Genomic DNA, 21,573 nt, shown 5'->3' with positions numbered 1-21,573 from the left:
TATCAGAAAATATAAACGAATAGGTTAAGAATGATGTAACTAGTATTCAACAAAGAAACGCCTTTGGTCGCTTTTCTTGGATTGTTTGGTCAGTTGGAGTAATATAATTACATTAGCCGTGCTCATTCTAGTGAATCGTGTAAATATTCTGAACCACAACGATTTTTAAATTAAATCGTTTGTTTTGTTAATTTAGTTGGAAACATTTTCTCAGAACGACTATGAGCCACAATTTTTAATTGGTAAGTAATAAAAAGCTTTGATGTTTTCGACAGGCTGGTTTATTGTGTTTTAGATTTCTGTAGACTTATCAGACTATTTCAATAAGTTCACAGTAGTAATGGTCCCCCCTATCAGTTTAATGTTTCAGTGTTAGGCTTCTGCAGAGTCATTTTGAATATGTAGTAGATATTACGCATTTTTCTGTAGTCCAGAACAAACTTCAAGATACCGATGTAATTCTAGTTTTCCTTAAATGACACCAATGAAAAATATTGATAATTTTCACTCGCATAGTAATGAGGAACTGAAAAAGTTTCTTCCTAACGTTTACTGATTAAACACATTTATTGTAAATATGTGTGTGTCTTTGATTTCCCTATTTACAGTTCTGTTAAAATCGTTTTTCGCCATAGTTTTTTTTGGTTCACTATTCCAATCATCTCAATTTCCTAAAAACATCCCATTATCTCTGTGTTCTTGAAACAGGTTCCCACGGTAGCGCACGTCAGTCGCCCCCAAAAGTGGTAATTCGATCCGCACAAACGATTCGCATGAAAACTCACCCCGAGCCCATTGCCAGAATCATCATTCTGAAAATTTAAAATTTCTCGCGTTTTGTTCTTAAATTGGTTTTCTTGGAGACATACTCATGTTGTTTTTTACGTTTTTATTTTTATCGTTGGCCATTTTAAAATACTCTCCCATAGTCATATATATAAAGCCATCAAAACAAAAGCATTTTTTCACTATTTCAGCCCAGCTTCTAAGCCTAAAAGTGTCCATTCAAAAATGAAGTACCCAGTGCTGGCCGTCATGCTTGTCCTCCTCATCGTCATTTCCCTCAGTGTCGATGCGCATTTTCCAGTATACAGTCTTTACAAGGAACGTAAACCGGTTGATTTGGTAAGTATGTGAGATAAGTAGGCCTTTATATGAATTTTGAAATTTGAGTTAAAAATTTTTTAAATATACGGTTTTCCAACAATTTGATTGTAAAGCTTTACAGAAAACGAGCCTAATCAAGAATTTTATCAGTATATTTTGTAAAAAAAACTGTGGAATTCCTAGATTGAGAAAAAAGGACTAAGGATCTGGGAGTCAGGTACACTGCCTGGTGGTGCTCCCGCTGAGCTCTGATTTGAGCCAAGTCCTAGCCGGGGACTGTGGTTCAATATTTCTCAATAGAGTCGGGGTAAACTTAGGGGGTGAAGCCGAACTTGAACTCGTGACCTCCAGATTGCTAGCCGACACCACTACCGACTGAGCTATGCCCCCCGTACCAATGAATAGTTTTTCAGTTCCAAGCCCTGGCCAGCGCAAGACAGGCGAAACGACGAGCTGGAGGATTCGAAGAAAACTATGATCTACCCCTCTCCGAATTTTATAAAAGAAGATAATTGCTTGATTGTTTGAATTTTTGATCTCAAATAAAGTTTTCTGTGTTAGATCTATTCAGACAATATTGGGAAACTAATCACTCATTTTTGGAAAACACCGTTTTGCCACTTTTGATTTTGAAAATCTACCAACAATATTTTAGTATCAAAAAATATTTTATTTAAATAAAATACACAAATGAATTTTTTTCTTTAAAACCACATTTGTTCAAATCTTTTTAAAACTTTCCACTATCAACGAGCGTGGAGGACACGGACAATATGATGAATCTCCACCGGGTTTTCCATGTCTTCCAGTTCTACCGGGCAGCCCCGGCGCCCCACGTCTTCCGTTGTCTCCTCGGTAACCCGGCGGCCCCATTGGCCCTGGCATTCCATTATCTCCTGGAAGACCTCGATGGCCCGGTTCACCTTAAAACCATTACGTCATAGTCTTGAAATAGTATATTGAAATCATACCTCGAGCGCCCATGGGTCCAGGCGGGCCTCTAGTTATTTTGTCCGGTCTAAGCCGGTAGCCATTACGCCCATCTTTGCCATCGTTTCCCGGTGTCCCAGGGGTTCCTGAAATTGTATCAGCTTGATATTTAAGTTCGTGAGTCACTAGAAGATTCTAACTAAATGTAATGTTCAAAGGATAAACGAGTTCATTGAGAAAAACAAGGTAACCTAATGGCTATGGTAAACATGGTTCTCGAAATAAATTGAAAAACAAAACGAAGCTATTAAGAAAAAGTGTAAAGCCCAATTTAGAAGAGAATTAAATTTGAAATACCTAAATAGTTTGCCTAAAAAAGTGAAGAGTAGAAAAACTGTATTTTAATACTGACAAGGGATGTGATTATAACGAGTTAATCTGTAAAACAACCCAAAATACCAGATCTAAAAATTTTTATTGCGGGCCAAATATACTTTTTAAAAGTTCTAAACTATTAGCTCAAATCGGAAATTTCGCTAATTTGTTTTTTTTTTCACTGCCTCCGAATAGTTTTTTTTTCAATTATCACTTTTTCAGTGCTGCTTATTTTGGGTTCTATTATGCGCCTTCATGTTAATTTCGGTATTTTTTAAGTTATTGGGTATTCAAGTGTACAAAATCATTAGTGCTTTTCGAGTAGAAAGTGCAACCTAATGAAAATAGTGATAGCTGAATAAAATTCATTTTTGGCAAGTGCGACGAACAATTTAAATTTTTGAAATTTTTTTCGGACAGTCACTGAATTTTTTAAAAATTTTTAATTATCACTTTTAGAAATTTGTGCGCAACAAATTTACAGCATAACGAATTTTTATTTGGCAAATTATTCGATTGTTTTACAGTTTCTACCGTCTAGAAAAGCACATCACTTTTTATTTTTCAAATTTTTTCAAGTATCAATCTTTTTTGAAAAAACAATTATAAATAAACAATTCTTACCAGGTCTACCAGGTTCCCCGGGTTCCCCCGGTGGTCCTCTCAACTTTTTGATTCCTGTCAAGAAAGTTCCTGACAATCCACGCCTGCCCGGCGCCCCTGGTTCCCCATCATCTCCCATTCGCCCTCTTCTTCCCGGCGGCCCTCTTGGGCACATGATACACGCCAATCTTTCCCTCCAAATACACTTCTTTAATGGCAAAGTCTCATAATTGTTGATTCCACGCCTTCCGGGTAGGCCTGAAGGTCCTGGTTCTCCTCTACAGCCGGGAGGTCCCGGTGGGCCAGGTGGGCATTTTGGGCGAATAGGCTCACATTGGCACCATGGTGGTAGGGTAGCTATTTGATTGAATGGGGAACGGAAAATTCGGTCAACAAAAACTGATTTTTTGGAGATGCCGCGTTTCGAAACTAAATGAAGCTCATTTAGTGTGGCGATTTGCTCCCACGCAAAATTGGTTGCAACCTGAAATAGAAAAATCAAAAGTAGAAGTTATTTTTGGACATATATATATATTATATATAAAGGATAGTACTGAACGTGAAATAAACTAGTTTAAAGCATATGAAAAAGGACAACAACCCACTCACCGAAAATTCAGCAACACTTTTCTTAACATTTAGGGAAAGTGCTGATAATTCCTGATACACAGTGATATAATAAAAGACTCCACATAGAGCAGCTATCAGTGAAATCAATGGCAGTGAAATATAGGAAACAAAGGACGGTGACGATGATGGCATGACAATAGTGAAATGTATGCCAAAAGTTTCGTCGCAATCCCCCCTTCAACAGTCATTAGATGTGACTTATCCGCTTTTGTAATCCCTATATACAGATTTAGTACTTCCGATGGCATAGTCACGTTGCAAGATTTTGAAACAAAAACGTCATGTTAGCATTTGAGATTTCAAATCATGGTTACATTTTAATCGAAACTATTTTATTTTCTGTCAGAATTAAACTTTCACTCATTGTGTTCTTTTTAACACAATAGATTTTCTTTACGGAGAAATTACGATCGCAATTTTTTTTCACAAAAAAAAATGTTTGTTCGACCTGTCCTGGAACTTAGATACCGCATATTCAGAATGATAATATATGAAAAACATCTGCAACGATAAAAAGTCAATAAGTTCAGCTTATGAGGCGGGTCAGAAAAGAAATTCGGGAGAAATTTCAATCCCATGTTTCCAAACCAGAATGCCCTTCGGAATCTTAATTTGTGAAATGGCTTGAAAACTTAAAACACATGTTACGACAGCTGGAAGTTCGAAAACATAGATATATGTATATCCAGCAAAACTCTAAAATTTTACAACCTTGTCTTTCTCCACCTTCTTTGGTACGGCCCTCGCACGCTAGCCTTATTATATATTTGTTTCCAAAAATGTATTATTTCACTTCTTTCACAGTCATATAAATCAATCAGTCAAAATACATATTAGGCCGACACTATCCCAAATCTATCCCTAGACTAGCGTCAACTCATTAGATCTCTAAAGCCCGGGAACTCTTTTTTTTTACTACAGTACCCATAACAAACCACTGTAGTCCTTAATAGGGCCTTACATCTCTTTCCCCGTTCTCACCTCAGCATACTTTTCTTTCAACTGCAGAGTGGGAAAAACAAGCAACAAACATCAAAGATCAAACTAGAGAAAAACTCCTTTTTAAAAGAAAACAACGAATTAAAAGAGTATAAGTTAAAGATATTTCTACTGAAATTAAAAAAAAAATTTTTTCGATCTTTTATCAATGTTGAATGAAACAATAAGATTCAACACCACCTTTTTGATCATCAATCTTTCGAACTTCCACTTATCTAAGCATGTGAGCAACTCAGAACCACCTTGGTTCGGTGAGGGGATTGAACCCTCGACTGTTGACTCCACACAGGTGATTCGCGTTTCATGTGCCACACGCTCCCTCCGAGTCGAGGTGTGCGAAGGGTGTATGCGGCGTGTGGAGGGGGTGAACACGCGTGTAACGTGTGTGTACGAACAAAACGTTCGCAAAACACGCCTAAAGCACGCGTTGCGAAAATTTCGTTCGCTACACACACGTTACACGCGTGTTCACCCCCTCCACACGCCGCATACACCCTTCGCACACCTCGACTCGGAGGGAGCGTGCGGCACATGAAACGCAAATCACCTGTGCAAGGTCAAGTGTGTTACCACTTGGCCACGTTGCCAGCTCAGGATGAGTCACTGATTGCGTTGAGTTGGCGTCATGAAAACGTCGCGGTGGCGTAGAATGGCGCAATGTGTGCTGAAAGAAGAACACTAAACGTATATAAAGTATCTAGTTCTAGGATCAGAATTTTGCGTTGAGTCCAATGGGCAGCTTGAAATCGTAAAATTAAACTCTAATCGAAAACTATATTTTTAACTTTTAAATTCCATCAGTGAATCCCATTTTAGCATTTCGCATCATGAAAATGGTGTCTCAAAAATAGCCAATATCCTATTGTCCCACTATTGGCTAATCTATACGAAAATACCACTTTACTGAATATTCAGTGGACACCTATTGAACAATGATATCATTGGTGTAATAGAATATTTGAGGTGGCTTTCGCAACCAAAAAGAAGGGGTGCCGCACTATTGGAGACTGCCGCACTAATTTTCGAAAAGGCAGTGGGGGTGCCACACTAATAGAGATGCCGCACTATTAGAGATGCCGCACTAATAGAGAATATACGTTAATTTTCATACTCAATGACAATGGACACTTTACTCAATCACAACTGTCATTTTTTGAGTTCTGAAGTCAATGAGTAAGAAAGTCAGTGAGTGGTGTGCGGCAAAATTGCCCAGCACGGCAAATTTCGAAAAAGTGGATTTGCCAAATTTGCCGAGCTCAGAAAAATTCAAACCATGGAGAGTGTTGTCTTGTTGGATAGAGAAGAACAAAATAAGGGGGAAAGTGAATGTGATTGTCAAAAGGTCGTAAAATCATATCGAGAGGTCGTAAACATAACAACGAGTATGGCGGTAGCTACGTTCACCCTAGTCAACTGCAACTATTTATTGGTATAGGTCATTGAGAGATGATGAAAAAAGAAGGGTACACTTCCCGAGATTGTGATGAGGAGATAGTCTCTAAAAACAAAAAGTACAACATGAGACTACATAGAAACCATGAAAAACATTCAATCACACAGTTCAATGTACGGCTCACGTGACCCAGGAACACGTGAAATTTGTGGAAAAACATGTCAAATTAAAACAGATCTAAAACAGTCAGTTTTCAGCCAAATTCTCCCAAAATTGACCAAAAACTGTATAAATACCTGGGGAGCTCTCAAAAAAACCGCCACCGATCGAGACGATCGAGAAGATTTAGTGTGGAAAAAAAAAAGTTTTTTTTTCTTTATTACGTTATGGGTACTGTAGTTGAAAAAAAGAGCTCCCGGGCTTTAGAGATCTAATGAGTTGATCTAGCGCGGCTTAAATTTAATTTCCAGGTCCCGAAATGTACCAATAATCTTAGAAAAAAATTATCTATTCAGGGCCATATCAATTCTCCCAAAATTCCAAATTTTTTTTTTGCAAAAAAGTGCAGTCATACGAAAAAATGAATTGAAGACCAAAACGCCTCTAGCGCGGCCGAAATCGTATTTCTAGACCCAGAAACGTACCCATAACACTAAAAAAAAACCAATCCATTTTTATAGAAATCCTGCCAAAATTCCCAAATTTTTTACCACCATTTTTTAGCAAGGCATTAAAATTAAATTTGACACAAAAACCCCTCTAACGCGTTTGAAAATTAATATCTAGGTCCAGAAACGTAACCATAATGTAAATTTACACAAGTCATACCATCGATGAAAAGTTTTCAAACTTTTTAATGATTTCGGAAACAGATGAACAGGCAGTGTTGCAGCTGTTGGAAATTATTTTGCAAATTGTCCGCCGTGCTACGGCACTTTTATAAATGGTGCCAGTCTCACTTTTTTATGCGATGACTTTATTTTTTGCGCCCCATCTTTTCTCAACCAAAAGGGGTGTACCAAAAGTACCTGTTGTCAATTGGATTTATTGATATATTATGATACTTCGTTATAGATCATCTTCTTGTGGGACACCCTGATATGGGACCATTTACCATTTTCACAGTTAATAATGTTGAACGTGGTTTACAAATAGAATTTGACGATTTATTTTTTTTTGGCAAAAGTCCCAATTTCTGCTAGATTGAAAATTGAACAATTTGAAGCTGCCCATTGAAATCAGTGCAAAATTCTGATATTAGAAATATATACTTTACCCACATTTAGTGTTCATTTTTCAGCACAAATTGCGCCATTCTACGCCACCGCGCCACGTTTTCATGGCGCCAACTCAACGCAATCAGTGACTCATCCTGAGCTGGCAACATGGTCAAGTGTGGTAAAGCACTCGACCGTGGAGTCAACGTATGAGGCGCGTATTGGACGCGTAGCGAAAAGCTAGCCTCGTACGCATGTGTGAGGCGTGCGTGACGCACGAGTGGCGAAAGTGCCTCCCTTTTCGCCACGCATGCGTGGAGCATGCGTGGAACATGATTCGCGAAAACGAAGGAACAATAATCGATACAAATATTTTAGGATATTTATTTGCTTTTCTTCATGTTTAATTTGATTTTTTGATATTTTTCATTGAATTTAATTGTATAATTTCATAAAAATTATTGTTACTTATATCTCGAAGTGACTTTTGTACAAATTTATTTGAAAACTCACGATGATTCACGCAAAATTGAATTTTAATTCCTGAAAAGTACAATTTTAACGATTTTTCGGTCTCGAAATGTATTAATTCGAAAAAGTTTTCCAATTTCTCAATTAATTCTCGAATAGTTCATCTAATTTTTGAATGAGGCTGGTTTTTTGAGTTTCGCTCCCTTTTTACTATCCACAGAGCACATTTGCATTATTTAGTTGTGAAGTGTTTATTTTCCGTATTTTCGACGAGTTCGTTCACTTTTCGCATCTAAATTTATATGAAATTTATTTTTTTTTAAAGCTGAAGTTAAATTAAACGTTTCCAAGCAACAATTTCAATATTAATTTTGTCTCACAATTTTTTTTCTAATGAAAAGTGTTCGATATCTGCAGCTTTAAATAAATTTAATTCAAAATGTTCAATCTAAGATGCGAAAAGACGAATACTCACCGTAATATCTAAAAAAAGAAGCATTAAAAGGAGAAACTGTGAAACTATGAGCTCCGTGGACAGTAAAAAGCACAAAGAAAATAACATGTAATTGGAAAAGCAGCACCAAAATGCGAAATATGTTTAGGAAAATATTAGTTTTTTTTCGCAAATATACATACTCCCTAAATTTATCAATCGATCCTTGGACTTTTTTCTTTCTCATTAATGGGGTTATTCAAGTAGTGTGGGAAAATTAAAAAGTGTAGAAATATTACGTCACAGCTGTATTCAAGTAAACAAAAACATGTATTTAAATACATTTGTGACGTCACAAATGTATTTTAATACATTTTGCTTCATTACTTGAATAACCCCATAACCATCATCGAAGGTCTATTTTCGAAAGTGAAGAATGTATACAACGATACTTATTGATAAAAACATTTAAAAATTTTGAATTTCAGTTTTTCCCGAGTTTATGTACCCGAAATCAATGAAAATTTCTATCAAATCAAAATTAGATTGACATTACAGTGCATTTTGTCTACAGTACGACTTTAAAGGAGGGCGCGTTTATTCGAAATGGTCTCGCCACGCGTCAAACATTGATTTTTGAAGCGCGTGGCGGACCAATGGGTGGCACGTGGTGGGACCATTTCAAATAAATGCGCCATCCTTCAAAGTCTATAGAAAAAATACACTAGGTTTATTGGAAATTACAATTTTTGGATTACTGTAGATCGAAAAAATCAAGTCTAGAAATACATATTTTTGAAATCTTAAAATCAACCGTGGATTTCTCTCCATATTTCACGACATCATTTATATATTCAGTCATGCTTTTAGAAAAATATACAAACTGTTATGTCCATTTCCGTTGAAATCCTGAAAATTCCTACAGTAGTCAGACCTGTTTTCTAGAGAAATTAGAATTTCAAAGAAGCCGTGTTTCATCGTGACTTTAAATCCAAAAATTGTTGTTATTATCTGGTGACGTGTGGATAGAGATATCAAAAAATTTTGTCCAAGTCCGTATGCCTCGATCAATTGCGAAGCTGTTCGATCCCATTCGGTGGCAACAGGAGCCAGGTAACATGCTTTGTGCGTCTGAAAAGTTAACCAAAATATCACATTCAGTTGTTGATAATGAAGAGGTTGTGCCTGGAGAGAGGACATCTGGAGAGAATCAAGATCTAGGTGAGAGCTGCAAAAAATGTATTAAATATAACTGTAACGTGTTTTCTATCCAGGCAGAGAAGAGAATGGAAGTGAAGAGGATGAGATCCAACAAGTTGAGACGCAAAGCGACGACGGAAATTACTCTCCTCCCTCTGGAACCCCTGAAACCGAAGTAGAAACACCTGCATCACAGCCGCAAGATGTTGAGGATGACATGGATACTGATATGCAATGTTGGTTTCTTTATTGAAAATAGATTACAATCTCAGAAACGGAGATGAAAAAAATGTTGAAATCAGTTCCAACTCCTGTACTCCTGCTTGTCGCAAGTGCGTGTATTTCGAGATTATCAAACACAGGTTTTGAAAAATTATCAAACATTTATTGACTTTAACATGAGTTTTAGAGTTTGACCGACTACTGTCTTCTCAAACAGACAGTATGGCTCATGAGGCTAGAAAACTTTGGGAATACACAAGGAACAACTTTTCGACGCACACATATTGTAACCTATGTGGGAAGGTTTTGGGCCATATCAACAGATGGTAGATCTTTTTTTCGGAGTTCGGTCAATGAGAATTATAATTTAAAATTGAAATTAAAATTTCATTTTATACTCATACTGAAACAATTTTTCTGAAAAATGTGAAAAATCAAAAAAGTTAAGTTCATTGCTTTTATTTTTGGAAACAAATTTTTTTTGAAAATCGATAATTTAGAATTTCAAAAATATTGCCAAAAAATCAGTGAGATGGCAATATATTGATTTTTCAAAAAACAAATTTTAAACAAAAAAAATTTTCAATTTTCAATTTTTTCAATTTTTTGATGTTTTTTTTTTGAAAATCGAGAATTTAGGATTTCAAAAATATTGCCAAAAAATCAGTGAGATGGCAATATATTGATTTTTCAAAAAAAAAATTTTTAGACCAAAAAAAATACGAATTTTCAATTTTTTCAATTTTTTTTTTTTGAAAATCGATAATTTAGAATTTCAAAAATATTGACAAAAAATTTTTTTTTTTAATTTTTAGATTTTTTTTTCAAATTTATCTCTTTTCGAAAATTAAATTACATCCTCATTGGCGAAACTTCACATTTAAAAAAAAACTGACGTATTCAGTAACATCTGCGCAAACGCTCCAGTTGCCACTTTCATTCGTATCGGTGGATTTTCTCAAATTCGAGAACTTGTTGATTCCCATTTAAATGAAATTCTCCAAATTCGTGAAGAGTTGAAATCTGGGAGAAATGTAGATCATGTTCTCGGGAGTCCTTTCTTTTCAAGAGGCTGGGCCAATGAATCGAAACATCATCTTCACTTGTCCACACTACTTTCGATTGATGGCGTCCACATTCCTGGAAACAATAAGTACGTCTTTGAGTGCATATTTTCAAAAATTGAAATTAATTTTAGTAAGCTGTGGCCTGTCAGTCTTCTCCTGTGTGATCTCCCAATTGGTCTCATGCAAAAGTCTACGCATGTAATTCTCGAAGGAATTGTTGAATGTTCAGATACCCCGTCCACTGCTCTGTGGAACGCACTGATTCCGATGTTTATGACTGATATTGAGCACCATATTGGGAGAGTTAAGAATATCACATTTTCCTGTAGAATTACAACTATTAGTGCGGATCAGCCGGTGTGTAGGTTCTAAGTTCACATTTAGAATGGTATATACATTTTAAGGCTAAACGAGCATTCTTTGGATTTCGCCATCATTCTGCAAAGTTGTCATGCTTTTTTTGCCTTGCACCGGAGACGTATTATAAACACGAAGGACCAAATAGGAAACTCTCACGACCCGGGCATTTGACTATCCAAGATTCCATTAATGGCAGAAATGGGTTTACAGAAAAGAAGTCGATCATTGTCAGGCACATTTTCCCATACGAGACACCCATTGATCTTTTGCACGATCTGGGAGAGGGTATCTGCGAGAAATTTCAAGATGGTAACAGTGAACTTTTCCACATTAAGTATTTCAATTTCGATTTTAGATATTTTCGAAACGAATCCCAAATCGCTCCTATCTCATTTATTTGCCAATGATGCCAATCACTTCAAAAGTGTTATTGGAAATATTGTATTGCACTCAAATTACAAAAACATCGGAGCATGCAGAAATGGAACAGACAAAACGAATGTAACTATATAATTTTTCTCATTTCTCGAATTTTTGGTCCAGTATTTCAGAATTGTACTTGGGTTAGCAGCGCTGGACTGTGAATATATCGCACCGAAGGGGAGAGTAGTGGTAGTTGCACTGGCGATGGTGGCCAATAAAATGTTCACGAACTCCAAAAGTTCTGGTCAATTCGACACTCATATGTGTGCTGCGTTGAAATATATTTTGAATACGATCAACTATCTAAGTGACAAGAGATATACCACCATTAAAGGACACGTACGTTAATATGAGGCTTTATCAATACTGAATTGGAAATTCAGGAGATCATCTATCACTTGCCAGAAATTAATTCTCTGTTTTAGAACACTGGACCACTTTCCACTTTCAGTTTTGAGAGTTTTTACAATTTCACTATGTGTGGTTACTCTAGCTCTATCACCCGATATTTTCTTCAGAATGCAGCAACTAAGTTAGTTCCATATAACAAATGACTAATTACCTACATCATGTTAAGATTTCTGCTTCACGCTAACATCCGAAGAGAAATTGCTCGGAGAGCACCAACTGATCGCTCACGGAATATGAGGGAGTTCCTAGCTGTCACTCCAGTTCCTAGCTGTCACTCCTTCAAATAGAAAAAGTTCGACATTTTCCAAAAAAAAATTTAAAGTTTTTTATTTACAGGCAATGTTTGTGAATCCTCAAGCACAGTTGTTCTCACTAGAAGCTGCTGTGAAAGCAGACGACGTCGTAGAACTACCTAATCGCAAGTGGTTCATGTTGTCAAAAGCTATTGATCCAGAGAAAGTGAGCCGTTGGACTGCTGATACCTTCAAGGTTAATGCACAATCATTATGCACGCATGTGTATGACCAGGTAAGATTTTTTTAGGTTGAAATATAGACTGAAAGTCGTAATAAATTTACAGCTGGAGCTTGTGGATCCATATATGGGCTGTTATGGTATCTCCGAAAACGCTACAATCTACATTCCAATCGCACAACAGTTTTTCCAACGTTTCCGTGGTTTGAACAAAAGGCTATGCTATTGTGAAAATTATCTATATTTATAGAGTTCGCTGTGGCGGGATTTTCCATGCTTGATAAGGAAACAGTCAGGAACTACGTGGAAAGTCTTCTTCGGGATATGATGAAAAACAAATTGTAAGCTTCTACCAAGATTCATTAGATCTACGTGTTTGAAAATTTATAGGGACAGAGTGCGTCGTGTCTACAAACTCACACACGGGGAAGATTCGATTCGAGTGAAGACAAGATGGATGAAGGAGGAGCTAGCGAAGGAACACAGTGATATTTTTTTCCCGTGAGTTTTACAATATTTTTTCAAAATTTAAAAGAAAAAATACCTGCAAGAAAGATATTATCTTTCATCCTTGATTTTATTTCCAACGTATCCATCGAAATTTCCGTTTCCAAATCCATCGAAATTTCCGCTTCCAAATCCATCTCGTTTCGATTAACTTGTTCTACCTAACTCGAGGCTGTCTCTCCAGATGGATCTGAAAATTTTGATCGGAGAGGACCGCTAGTACCTTTCATTTCCACTAACCGCTCATATTTCAACTGCTATGAAACTTTCGACGAGTATACTACATGGCTTTGCGACAAAATGTTTCTACAAAATTACAAATCTGCTTTTCAAAAAAAAATTCAACTTTTCAGAACTGAATTTGATATAAAAATGTAGAAAAAGTTCGTTCCAACGGGAAATTATTTATTTTCGGTGAAATTTTTGAAAAATAGTGCCGGAAAAACCGGAAAACGGTAACTTTCCGGCAATACTTGAGATTTTTCTTAGATTTTTCAGAAAAATAAATATAATTTCCAGATGGAACGAACTTTTTTTCATTTCTATTTCAACTTTAGCTCAGAAATGTTAAATTATCAAATTGAGAAGCAGGTTTGCACGTTTGCCGATAATTTTTCCCGCAAAGCTTTGTAGTATACAAGCTCCAACCATAGCCATCCAGCGGTCTGTAAATAGAGTTAATATTAGCATCAATCTAGAAGCAGTAGAGTAGGAACACTTACCTTTGAGAGCCATCAAGTACTTGGTCTCTTCAAGCCGATCAATCCAACAACGGCAGAAAGCCAGCGTGGCGAAATTCTTGTCGATCAATTTGAGAAGACCCTTCGATTTTTGCAAGCGAAGTGGAATTTTCTCGTCGGCGAGCTCAAAATTCTTCATATAATGCGATGTTTCCATATCATCATGAAAATATCCTTTTCCCGTAGATCCGAACGTCTCAATCGCGTAGATCTCGTTCTCCTCCATCCTCGCCTGTTCACCGCCCTTCACAATTGGAACGGTCTTTCCAGTGTGAATACGGCATTGAGCGATCGACTGTCCGTTTAGACTGCCAATCGGCTTCACCTCATTCGAGTTTCCATGGAATTCGCATTTCGATTCCGTATTCTTTGATTGTGCCGTCTGTGGCTCTTTCCATTGGGTCTGTAAAAAGTTTTGATCGGAGAGAATCATCAGTTCTTGAGCTTCACAAACCGCAAAATCCCACATCGTCCTCCCTTCACTCTGCGATCGCTGAAGTACCAGAGAAGAATCTTTAAAAAAAAATCTCTGAGTGAAAGTGAAAACGAAGATAAAAAGATAAGACAGAGAAGACAAAGAAACTTGAGAAATGATGTTACTGGGCGTTTAATTTCACACGAATAAATGATTTTATCCCAAAATTACCACTATATCTTCGTGTTTATCGATATATAGTGGACAAAGGGAGCCAAACAAATTTATCAGCGTGAAAAAAAATATAAACTGTATATTAGTGAAAGAAATTCTGTCCAACTCGCAAAATTAAAATCATAATGACGAGAAAATATGCTCAAAATGAATGATTTTGCAAAGAAATGAGTTGGCACGATTTTTCGCGCGGTCCGCAATAGTTTGTCGGTGTCACGTACAATTGTCGACCGTAACCTTTAAATCTTTAAGTCTAGAAGACAAATGTGACAAGTCGACTGGGAAATTTGATAAAAAGTTAAAAACATATTAAATATTGCTCACAGAAAAAATTGAACTTGAATTTGAAGGAAATTGAAGAATTGATGTGTGCTGATGAATTTTTCCGTGGAATTCATACAGTAATATAAAAAATATAATTTTCATAACATCGAATTTAGAATTTTCTTCAGTTTAAAATTTGAACAGTTGAAATAGTGAAAAAGCGAAATAATATAAACATTTGAAAATAGTTCGTGATAAAATTGAATACCAATTCCATTTCAGGGATGAGCTCATTTTCGTCGAAAGTCCAGAAGGCTCGGCTGATTTGGAAAACATGGGGGATTTGACGGAGAAGGCTGGCGGCGAGGGAACGTCTGGAGCCCCAGCTTCATCATGAGCTGTTTTTGTTGATTAATTAATATTGCAACTAATTATTGGTTTGTTACTTTTCTTATTAATTTCTTTTATTACTGCTTTTTTTGTTTGTTGTTCAGATGAAGTTATTTTTGTTACGAATTCTGCTACAATCAACCAAAATTATTTGTTCTGGGGCTTTCATGAGCCAAAAATGCTTCATGTCTTTCCGGCCGCTACATTTGGACCCATTTCTACCGTACTCATGCCCGTTCGCAACGCACGCGTGAAGCATGCTTCCTTTCGCAATGCACGCGTGAAGCATGCTTGCTTTCGCTACGCGCGCCTGACGCATGCGTGACGCGCGTCTTCGCTTGGTCCTCTCAGACGCGTGAGCGAAGCGTGTGAGACGCGCCACGCATGAGCCGCGAATCACCTGTGAGGGTTCAATCCCCTCACCGAACCAAGGTGGTTCTGAGTTGCTCACATGCTCAGATAAGTGGAAGTTCGGAAGATTGATGATCAAAAAGGTGGTGTTGAATCTTATTGTTTCATTCAACATTGACAAAAGATCGAAAAATGTTTTTTTCATTTTCATAGAATTGTCTTCAACTAGGCTTATACTCTTTTCACTCTCTTTTTCTGCTTTAGTTTCCCACAGCGTTTGTCAGAAATAACAAAGTTTGTATGATTTTTTTCCAATTTTTCCGGAAGAAATTTATGTTGGTAGGAATGTTTTGAACTGAAGACAAAAACTCCTGTAGCGCGACCAAAAACGAATTTCTTGACCCAGAAACGTACCCATAATACTAAAAAAAAATTAGCAACCATTTTTAAAAAAATTCTCCCAAAATTCCGAAATTTTTATTTTTGTTTTTTTTGTGCCTGTATATACCTGTTGAAATTGGAATTCAAGCCAAAAACCCCTGTAGCGCGACCAAAAACGAATTTCTTGACCCAGAAACGTACCCATAATACTAAAAAAAAATTAGCAAACCATTCTCATAGAAACTCTCCAAAAATTTCAAAATTTTTTTTTTGCAAAAAAGTGCAGTCATATGTATGTAAAAAAATGAATTGAAGACAAAAACCCCTGTAGCGCGACCAAAAACGAATTTCTTGACCCAGAAACGAACCCATAATACTAAAAAAAAAATTAGCAATCCATTTTCATAGAAATTCTCCCAAAATTCCGAAATTTTTATTTTTGTTTTTTGTGCCTGTAAATACCTGTTGAAATTGGAATACAAGACAAAAACCCCTGTAGCGCGAACAAAAACGAATTTCTTGACCCAGAAACGTACCCATAATACTTTTAAAAAAATTAGCAATCCATTTTCATAGAAATTCTCCCAAAATTCCAAAATTTTTATTTTTGTTTTTTTGTGCCTGTTGAAATTGTTGATATTGAGGAAACCTGTTGAAATTGGAATTCAAGACAAAAACCCCTATAGCGCGACCAAAAACGAATTTCTTGACCCAGAAACGTAATACTAAAAAAAATTAGCAATCCATTTTCATAGAAATTCTCCTAAAATTCCAAAATTTTTTTTTTGCAAAAAAGTGCAATCATATGTATGTAAAAAAATGAATTGAAGACAAAAACCCCTCTAGCGCGGCTAGAATATAACTTGTAGGTCCAGAAACTTATCCATAATCTTTTAAAAAATTTAGAATCCAAATCTATGGAAACCCTACCAAAATTCCAAAATTTTTGTGAAAAAACTTCTGTCGAATACCATAGGAATTCTTCTAAACTTTGAAAATTTTCATTTTTGTTTTTTGCGCCTATATTTGGATTACCGGGGGGAGTCCCATAGTTATTGGCGGGACATTCAAATTTTCTAAGAAAAAATTTAGGCGAGAAACTCAAATTTCCTGAGAAAAAAAAACATTTTGGCAGGAAATTCAAAGATTCATAGTCCGGAACTAGATTTGCTTTCTTTCCTTGTTAGTAGTGCGGCATTTCTTTTTGCTGCAAGATATGCCGTTGTTGTTCTGCTTATTTCTGGAAAAAATTTCATTTTAATATTTTTGTGAAAATTTTCTGTTTTTCCATGTTTTTCTATGAATAACTTTTATGGAAATTTTTATGAATTGTTTAGCTTTAACAATCCTTCTAACAGTTAGGAAATGACTAAATATTATAATGGATCTTTTAAAAATTTGTGGAATTTTTTTTTATTTCGGGTCTGATCGTGCGCCAATTTTGGAGAAACCAAAACACTGTTGCTTGTTTGAATCCCAACAATATTAAAATAGGATTACTGGAAACGTGAGTCAAATTTAAAACTGAAGGTAACTTTTTTTTTGAATATTTTTATTATGATATTTGGACATTTTTAAATTTTAATGTGAACGAGTTTTAATCTTTTCCCACAGGCCGTTGTCCATCTTCAATTAAAGTTTTTTTTCATCTTTACAATCATCAATTTTATAAAACCTTCAACTATGCTCAGATATAGCCGACTCAAACTTTTCATAATTTCGAAATTCAATTTTTTTTCAATTTTTTTGTTTCCTTTTGATTTGGTCATTACGAGTTCGTTGTCGTGTCAAGATTTGACCTACGACAAGTTGGTGTTGCCTGCAATGCGTGAGTCGCGCGACAGGTCTGCCCTCGTCTTCCGCACACTATTATCGATCGATGGTTTATGGCCGTTTGCTGACATTTGAATGTGCCATTCTCTCATATCCACAGCTATACTTTTTTGTGGTTTTTTTTTTGTTATTTTTCATGTAATTTTCGCCTAACTGAATCTGACGTCTGCACGATTTAAATTTTTTCCCACTCGGCAAGTTGCCGCAATATAAGATCCAAAAAAACAAGACATTTCTGTATTTCCTTTATTATGTACGTGGCAAATAAATTTGAGAACCTTCAACTAACTAAGTAAATTTTCATTTTCAGCTACCATGACGTATTTCACTCACGAAATGAACCAAATTATGGGGCTTCATCATCCGGAAATGGCGATGCCCAAGTTCAAAATGGTCGCCCTGGTCAGTGCTGCGATGGAAGAAGCGGATGACGTGTTTCCGGAGATTGAAGTAGTTGTCAAGTGGATCACCGACTTGTTCCCGTATTACAAAGTGTTTCACGATATGTACAAATGGGAGTTTGTTAATCATGTGGCCTGGGTTCTGGACACCGAACTGTGCTTTCGTCGAGAAAGGTGAGTTTTGTGAAGTTTGTAGAAATATTTTTAACAAAAATTTGAAACATTTCAAATTCTTTTTCAAATATTATCGGAAACTGAATTTTGTTGTCAGATTTGCGTGTAGCGTTTAAAAATTGGTTTTCATATAATTTTCAACAAATTCAAGTAAATCCAGAATGTAATTACAACAAAAAATAAAAATAAAGTTCTGCTAAAAAATATCAGATAACAAGTTATATAGCCAAATCATACAATTGCTGTTCATATAATTTAGACATAAGAACCAGAACTGTGCGGCAACCGGCAACCAAGTTGCCGGTTGCCAAAAATTTGCCGAAATTTCGGCAACCAAAATTTGCCGGTTGCCAAAATTTTTTGGGTTTGGCAACTTCGGCAATTGCCGGTTGCCGCACAGCCCTGATAAGAACCCCACAATTTCTCCAAAAATTTCACCAAAATTTCTTTTTATCAGTTTTTTGGAAAAACAAAAATATGTGAATACTCATAAAAACTGTATTTTTTTGGTTTATAAATTTTGCTAAATTTAATCACTAGCACTTACTTAAGAATAACTCCAAAAAAAACTTAAGAAATAACTCCAAAAACTATTCGTATATGTTTTTTTATACTTTCAATTTGCAGAGACGTGAGATCTGGACTATGGGCTTATGAAGACGGCAACAAGGATATTCTGGATGTTGAGGAGGAGTTTCGAAAGGATATAGACGAGTTGAAGCAATATGTGGAGCATCAGGTGGAAATGGTATGTTGCCATGGAAATTTCAGTCATATTATATTAAAAATTGTTTTGCAGACGGATCTTGCTGGACGGATGTATTCGATGTCCTCAACCGGGTGATCTCTTGACAAGTTTTTCATAAAAATATTTCATTTATACATTAATTCAACTTATTCACTTTTTAGATTTTATTGAACCAATTCTGTATATAAAAAAGTTTCCAGTTCAAAACATTCCTACCAACATAAATTTCTTCCGGAAAAATTGGAAAAAAATCATACAAACTTTGTTATTTCTGACAAACGCTGTGGGAAACTAAAGCAGAAAAAGAGAGTGAAAAGAGTATAAGCCTAGTTGAAGACAATTCTATGAAAATGAAAAAAACATTTTTCGATCTTTTGTCAATGTTGAATGAAACAATAAGATTCAACACCACCTTTTTGATCATCAATCTTCCGAACTTCCACTTATCTGAGCATGTGAGCAACTCAGAACCACCTTGGTTCGGTGAGGGGATTGAACCCTCGACTGTTGACTCCACGGTCGAGTGCTTTACCACACTTGACCATGTTGCCAGCTCAGGATGAGTCACTGATTGCGTTGAGTTGGCGCCATGAAAACGTGGCGCGGTGGCGTAGAATGGCGCAATTTGTGCTGAAAAATGAACACTAAATGTGGGTAAAGTATATATTTCTAATATCAGAATTTTGCACTGATTTCAATGGGCAGCTTCAAATTGTTCAATTTTCAATCTAGCAGAAATTGGGACTTTTGCCAAAAAAAAAAATAAATCGTCAAATTCTATTTGTAAACCACGTTAAACATTATTAACTGTGAAAATGGTAAATGGTCCCATATCAGGGTGTCCCACAAGAAGATGATCTATAACGAAGTATCATAATATATCAATAAATCCAATTGACAACAGGTACTTTTGGTACACCCCTTTTGGTTGAGAAAAGATGGGGCGCAAAAAATAAAGTCATCGAATAAAAAAGTGAGACTGGCACCATTTATAAAAGTGCCGTAGCACGGCGGACAATTTGCAAAATAATTTCCAACAGCTGCAACACAGACAAATTAATATGACTTGAGGTTTTAGCAAAACTCTGTTTTTTTTTCGATACTGAGCTGTCATCAAAACTGAATTGCATTGTTTCAGATATCTATTTCAAAAGTTATTTGAGATAAGTTCAAGTCCGAGTCGGATTTAAGTTTGAAACCACTAGCTAGTCCACCTTCAAACTTTAATTTAGATCAAAAATCTTTTAAAAACAATTTTTGTGGCCACTCGCGCAGGTAGCCATCCTCCCTGCTGCTAAATTCGCTTTTAGGCGGTCACAGATATGGGAAGGGGCATCTGACTTTTAAATATAAAGTGCCATGACTCGTTTTTTTTTTTCAAATTTGCCGCAGGGAGTTGCACATTCTGTGGATAATCAATATGGTCGCTGTGGGGGGTTGTCCATATGGCCAGGGGTAAAAATCGGATAAGATGGTGCTCGTTTTTACCCGTTAAAATTTAGAAAAAAAGCAATATTTTGAAATGCTAAATTGTGTTTATTAAAACCGGTTAAACAAGACAAGGAGTGTAGCAAAAAGATAGTCTGTGAAAGCTAGCGAAACAATATAAAGCAATGTGTGTGTGTGTGTGTGTGTGAAGCCAAATCATTTTTTCCCGCCGAACAAATTTGACGTGTTCTGAAATCAAACTGGATTGCATGTAATGTAAATTTACACAAGTCATACCATCGATGAAAAGTTTTCAAACTTTTTAATGATTTCGGAAACAGATGAACAGGATGTATACGTATTCTCAACCTGAAAGTTGATTCAATTTGGGTAAGCTATAAATTATTTTTTGAATTTAGTGGGCATTATAGTTACAGACCAGGGGTGTGCGGCAAATCTCAAAATTTGCCGAGCTCGGTAAATTCGGCAAATCTCTTTTTCCAATATTTGCCGAGCTCGGCAAACGGCAAATTCGGCTATAAAAAATGTAGAAAAAAAATTTTGGTCGACTTCCGTTAGTGGCAAAAACTGAGTAATTGTCACTTTTAGACTGTAAATAAAAAATTTTCAAAAAAAAAATTGAAAAGTTTTATTATGATATTCGGTCATGTTGGGACCATAATAGTGGTTATTAACAATTTTCCCACTGGCGCTACTCCACTTTTAAACTAGAAATTTCCTTACATAATCGCAACTTGAAAATTTTGAAAGCTCATAGAACACCTATAATATTACCTTATTGTCACTCACAACACTTATCAATCCATTTGAAACTGATGTGTCCTCCTTCTTTTTGCGCTCCATTATGATCCAAACCATATTTTTCGGCTCTGGTGGCTCAGGTCCATAGATAAGCGGACCTGGCATAATCTCGTTATGAAATAGATCTCTCAGAAAAAAAATACGGGAAACGGCAATATGAAAGGAATATAAAAGGTGGAAGGTGATACATAACCATTTGTATGCAAATTTTCACAGAGCTCGGTTTTGTATAGGACAATAAAGTAAAAAAGAAACACGGTTTCGAATTCTTTTCAGTTGATAAAATGTGATAGGGGATTGGGGGTGGACAAGAGAAGACAGACAAGTTTGAAAAAAGAATCTAGAGGTTACAGTTGGAATAAAACAAAATCACCCTGCTGACGCAATTTTTGGAAGAAAAATCGAATAATAAAACGTCATACTTGTTTGTTTTTTTAAACCTTTTTTTTTTGAAAATCTGAAACAAGTATTTTTCCGCCGACTCAACTCGGTAACTCAAAAAAATATAACTTAAAAAACAATAATTTCCAGAATGCTTTTGAAATGTTTGCCTGGCACAATCAAAATCAT

General features: G+C 36.0%; 5 protein-coding genes, 2 non-coding genes and 1 pseudogene across 8 annotated transcripts; 4 read left to right on the top strand and 4 right to left on the bottom strand.

Moving 5' to 3' along the window:
* The first annotated feature begins 109 nt into the window (after window positions 1–109).
* Window positions 110–1,667, top strand: nssp-90 (Neuropeptide-Like Protein). Its single transcript, NM_001029264.2, has 3 exons — window positions 110–242; window positions 978–1,125; window positions 1,521–1,667. Exons 2-3 carry the CDS (start codon window positions 1,012–1,014, stop codon window positions 1,617–1,619), a joined length of 213 nt encoding a protein of 70 aa, NP_001024435.1. The 5' UTR covers window positions 110–242; window positions 978–1,011; the 3' UTR covers window positions 1,620–1,667.
* Window positions 1,668–1,756: 89 nt separating this feature from the next.
* col-187 (Col_cuticle_N domain-containing protein) lies at window positions 1,757–3,785 on the bottom strand. Its single transcript, NM_078229.3, has 4 exons — window positions 3,625–3,785; window positions 3,037–3,499; window positions 2,079–2,183; window positions 1,757–2,030 (listed from the first exon to the last, which is right to left on the bottom strand). The coding sequence occupies exons 1-4, from the start codon at window positions 3,775–3,777 to the stop codon at window positions 1,828–1,830; spliced, it is 924 nt and encodes a 307-aa protein (NP_510630.1). The 5' UTR covers window positions 3,778–3,785; the 3' UTR covers window positions 1,757–1,827.
* Window positions 3,786–9,216: 5,431 nt separating this feature from the next.
* T27A8.5 lies at window positions 9,217–14,872 on the top strand (annotated as a pseudogene). Its single transcript has 17 exons — window positions 9,217–9,271; window positions 9,320–9,379; window positions 9,433–9,594; window positions 9,631–9,720; window positions 9,768–9,906; window positions 10,485–10,733; window positions 10,779–11,004; window positions 11,052–11,316; window positions 11,363–11,508; window positions 11,551–11,769; window positions 11,814–11,962; window positions 12,008–12,133; window positions 12,178–12,369; window positions 12,422–12,518; window positions 12,566–12,656; window positions 12,706–12,816; window positions 14,758–14,872. Coding segments are annotated over exons 1-17 (2,492 nt in total).
* On the bottom strand, window positions 13,390–13,995 carry T27A8.3 (the record flags this gene model as incomplete). The annotated part of the gene is made up of 2 exons (NM_078226.1): window positions 13,390–13,487; window positions 13,545–13,995. 2 exons carry the CDS (start codon window positions 13,993–13,995, stop codon window positions 13,390–13,392), a joined length of 549 nt encoding a protein of 182 aa, NP_510627.1.
* Window positions 14,873–15,284: 412 nt separating the features above from the next.
* T27A8.9 lies at window positions 15,285–15,393 on the top strand. The gene has a single exon (NR_131740.1). It is a non-coding gene; the product is annotated as a small nucleolar RNA T27A8.9 (small nucleolar RNA).
* Window positions 15,394–17,734: 2,341 nt separating this feature from the next.
* Window positions 17,735–19,004, top strand: T27A8.2 (Fork-head domain-containing protein). Its single transcript, NM_078225.4, has 3 exons — window positions 17,735–18,005; window positions 18,633–18,753; window positions 18,805–19,004. Exons 1-3 carry the CDS (start codon window positions 17,746–17,748, stop codon window positions 18,847–18,849), a joined length of 426 nt encoding a protein of 141 aa, NP_510626.1. The 5' UTR covers window positions 17,735–17,745; the 3' UTR covers window positions 18,850–19,004.
* Window positions 19,005–19,140: 136 nt separating this feature from the next.
* T27A8.8 lies at window positions 19,141–19,306 on the bottom strand. Its single transcript, NR_102245.1, has one exon. It is a non-coding gene; the product is annotated as a small nucleolar RNA T27A8.8 (small nucleolar RNA).
* A 963-nt stretch (window positions 19,307–20,269) lies between these two features.
* On the bottom strand, window positions 20,270–21,135 carry T27A8.7 (uncharacterized protein). The gene is made up of 3 exons (NM_001270341.3): window positions 20,977–21,135; window positions 20,479–20,550; window positions 20,270–20,430 (listed from the first exon to the last, which is right to left on the bottom strand). The coding sequence occupies exons 1-3, from the start codon at window positions 21,058–21,060 to the stop codon at window positions 20,398–20,400; spliced, it is 189 nt and encodes a 62-aa protein (NP_001257270.1). The 5' UTR covers window positions 21,061–21,135; the 3' UTR covers window positions 20,270–20,397.
* Between the last annotated feature and the right edge of the window lie 438 nt (window positions 21,136–21,573).

This window comes from Caenorhabditis elegans, chromosome X (genome assembly GCF_000002985.6).
Source record: "Caenorhabditis elegans chromosome X".
Lineage (NCBI taxonomy): Eukaryota > Metazoa > Nematoda > Chromadorea > Rhabditida > Rhabditidae > Caenorhabditis > Caenorhabditis elegans.
The sequence above is the reverse complement of the archived record's forward strand: the minus strand, read 5'-3'. Positions and strand labels throughout refer to the sequence as shown.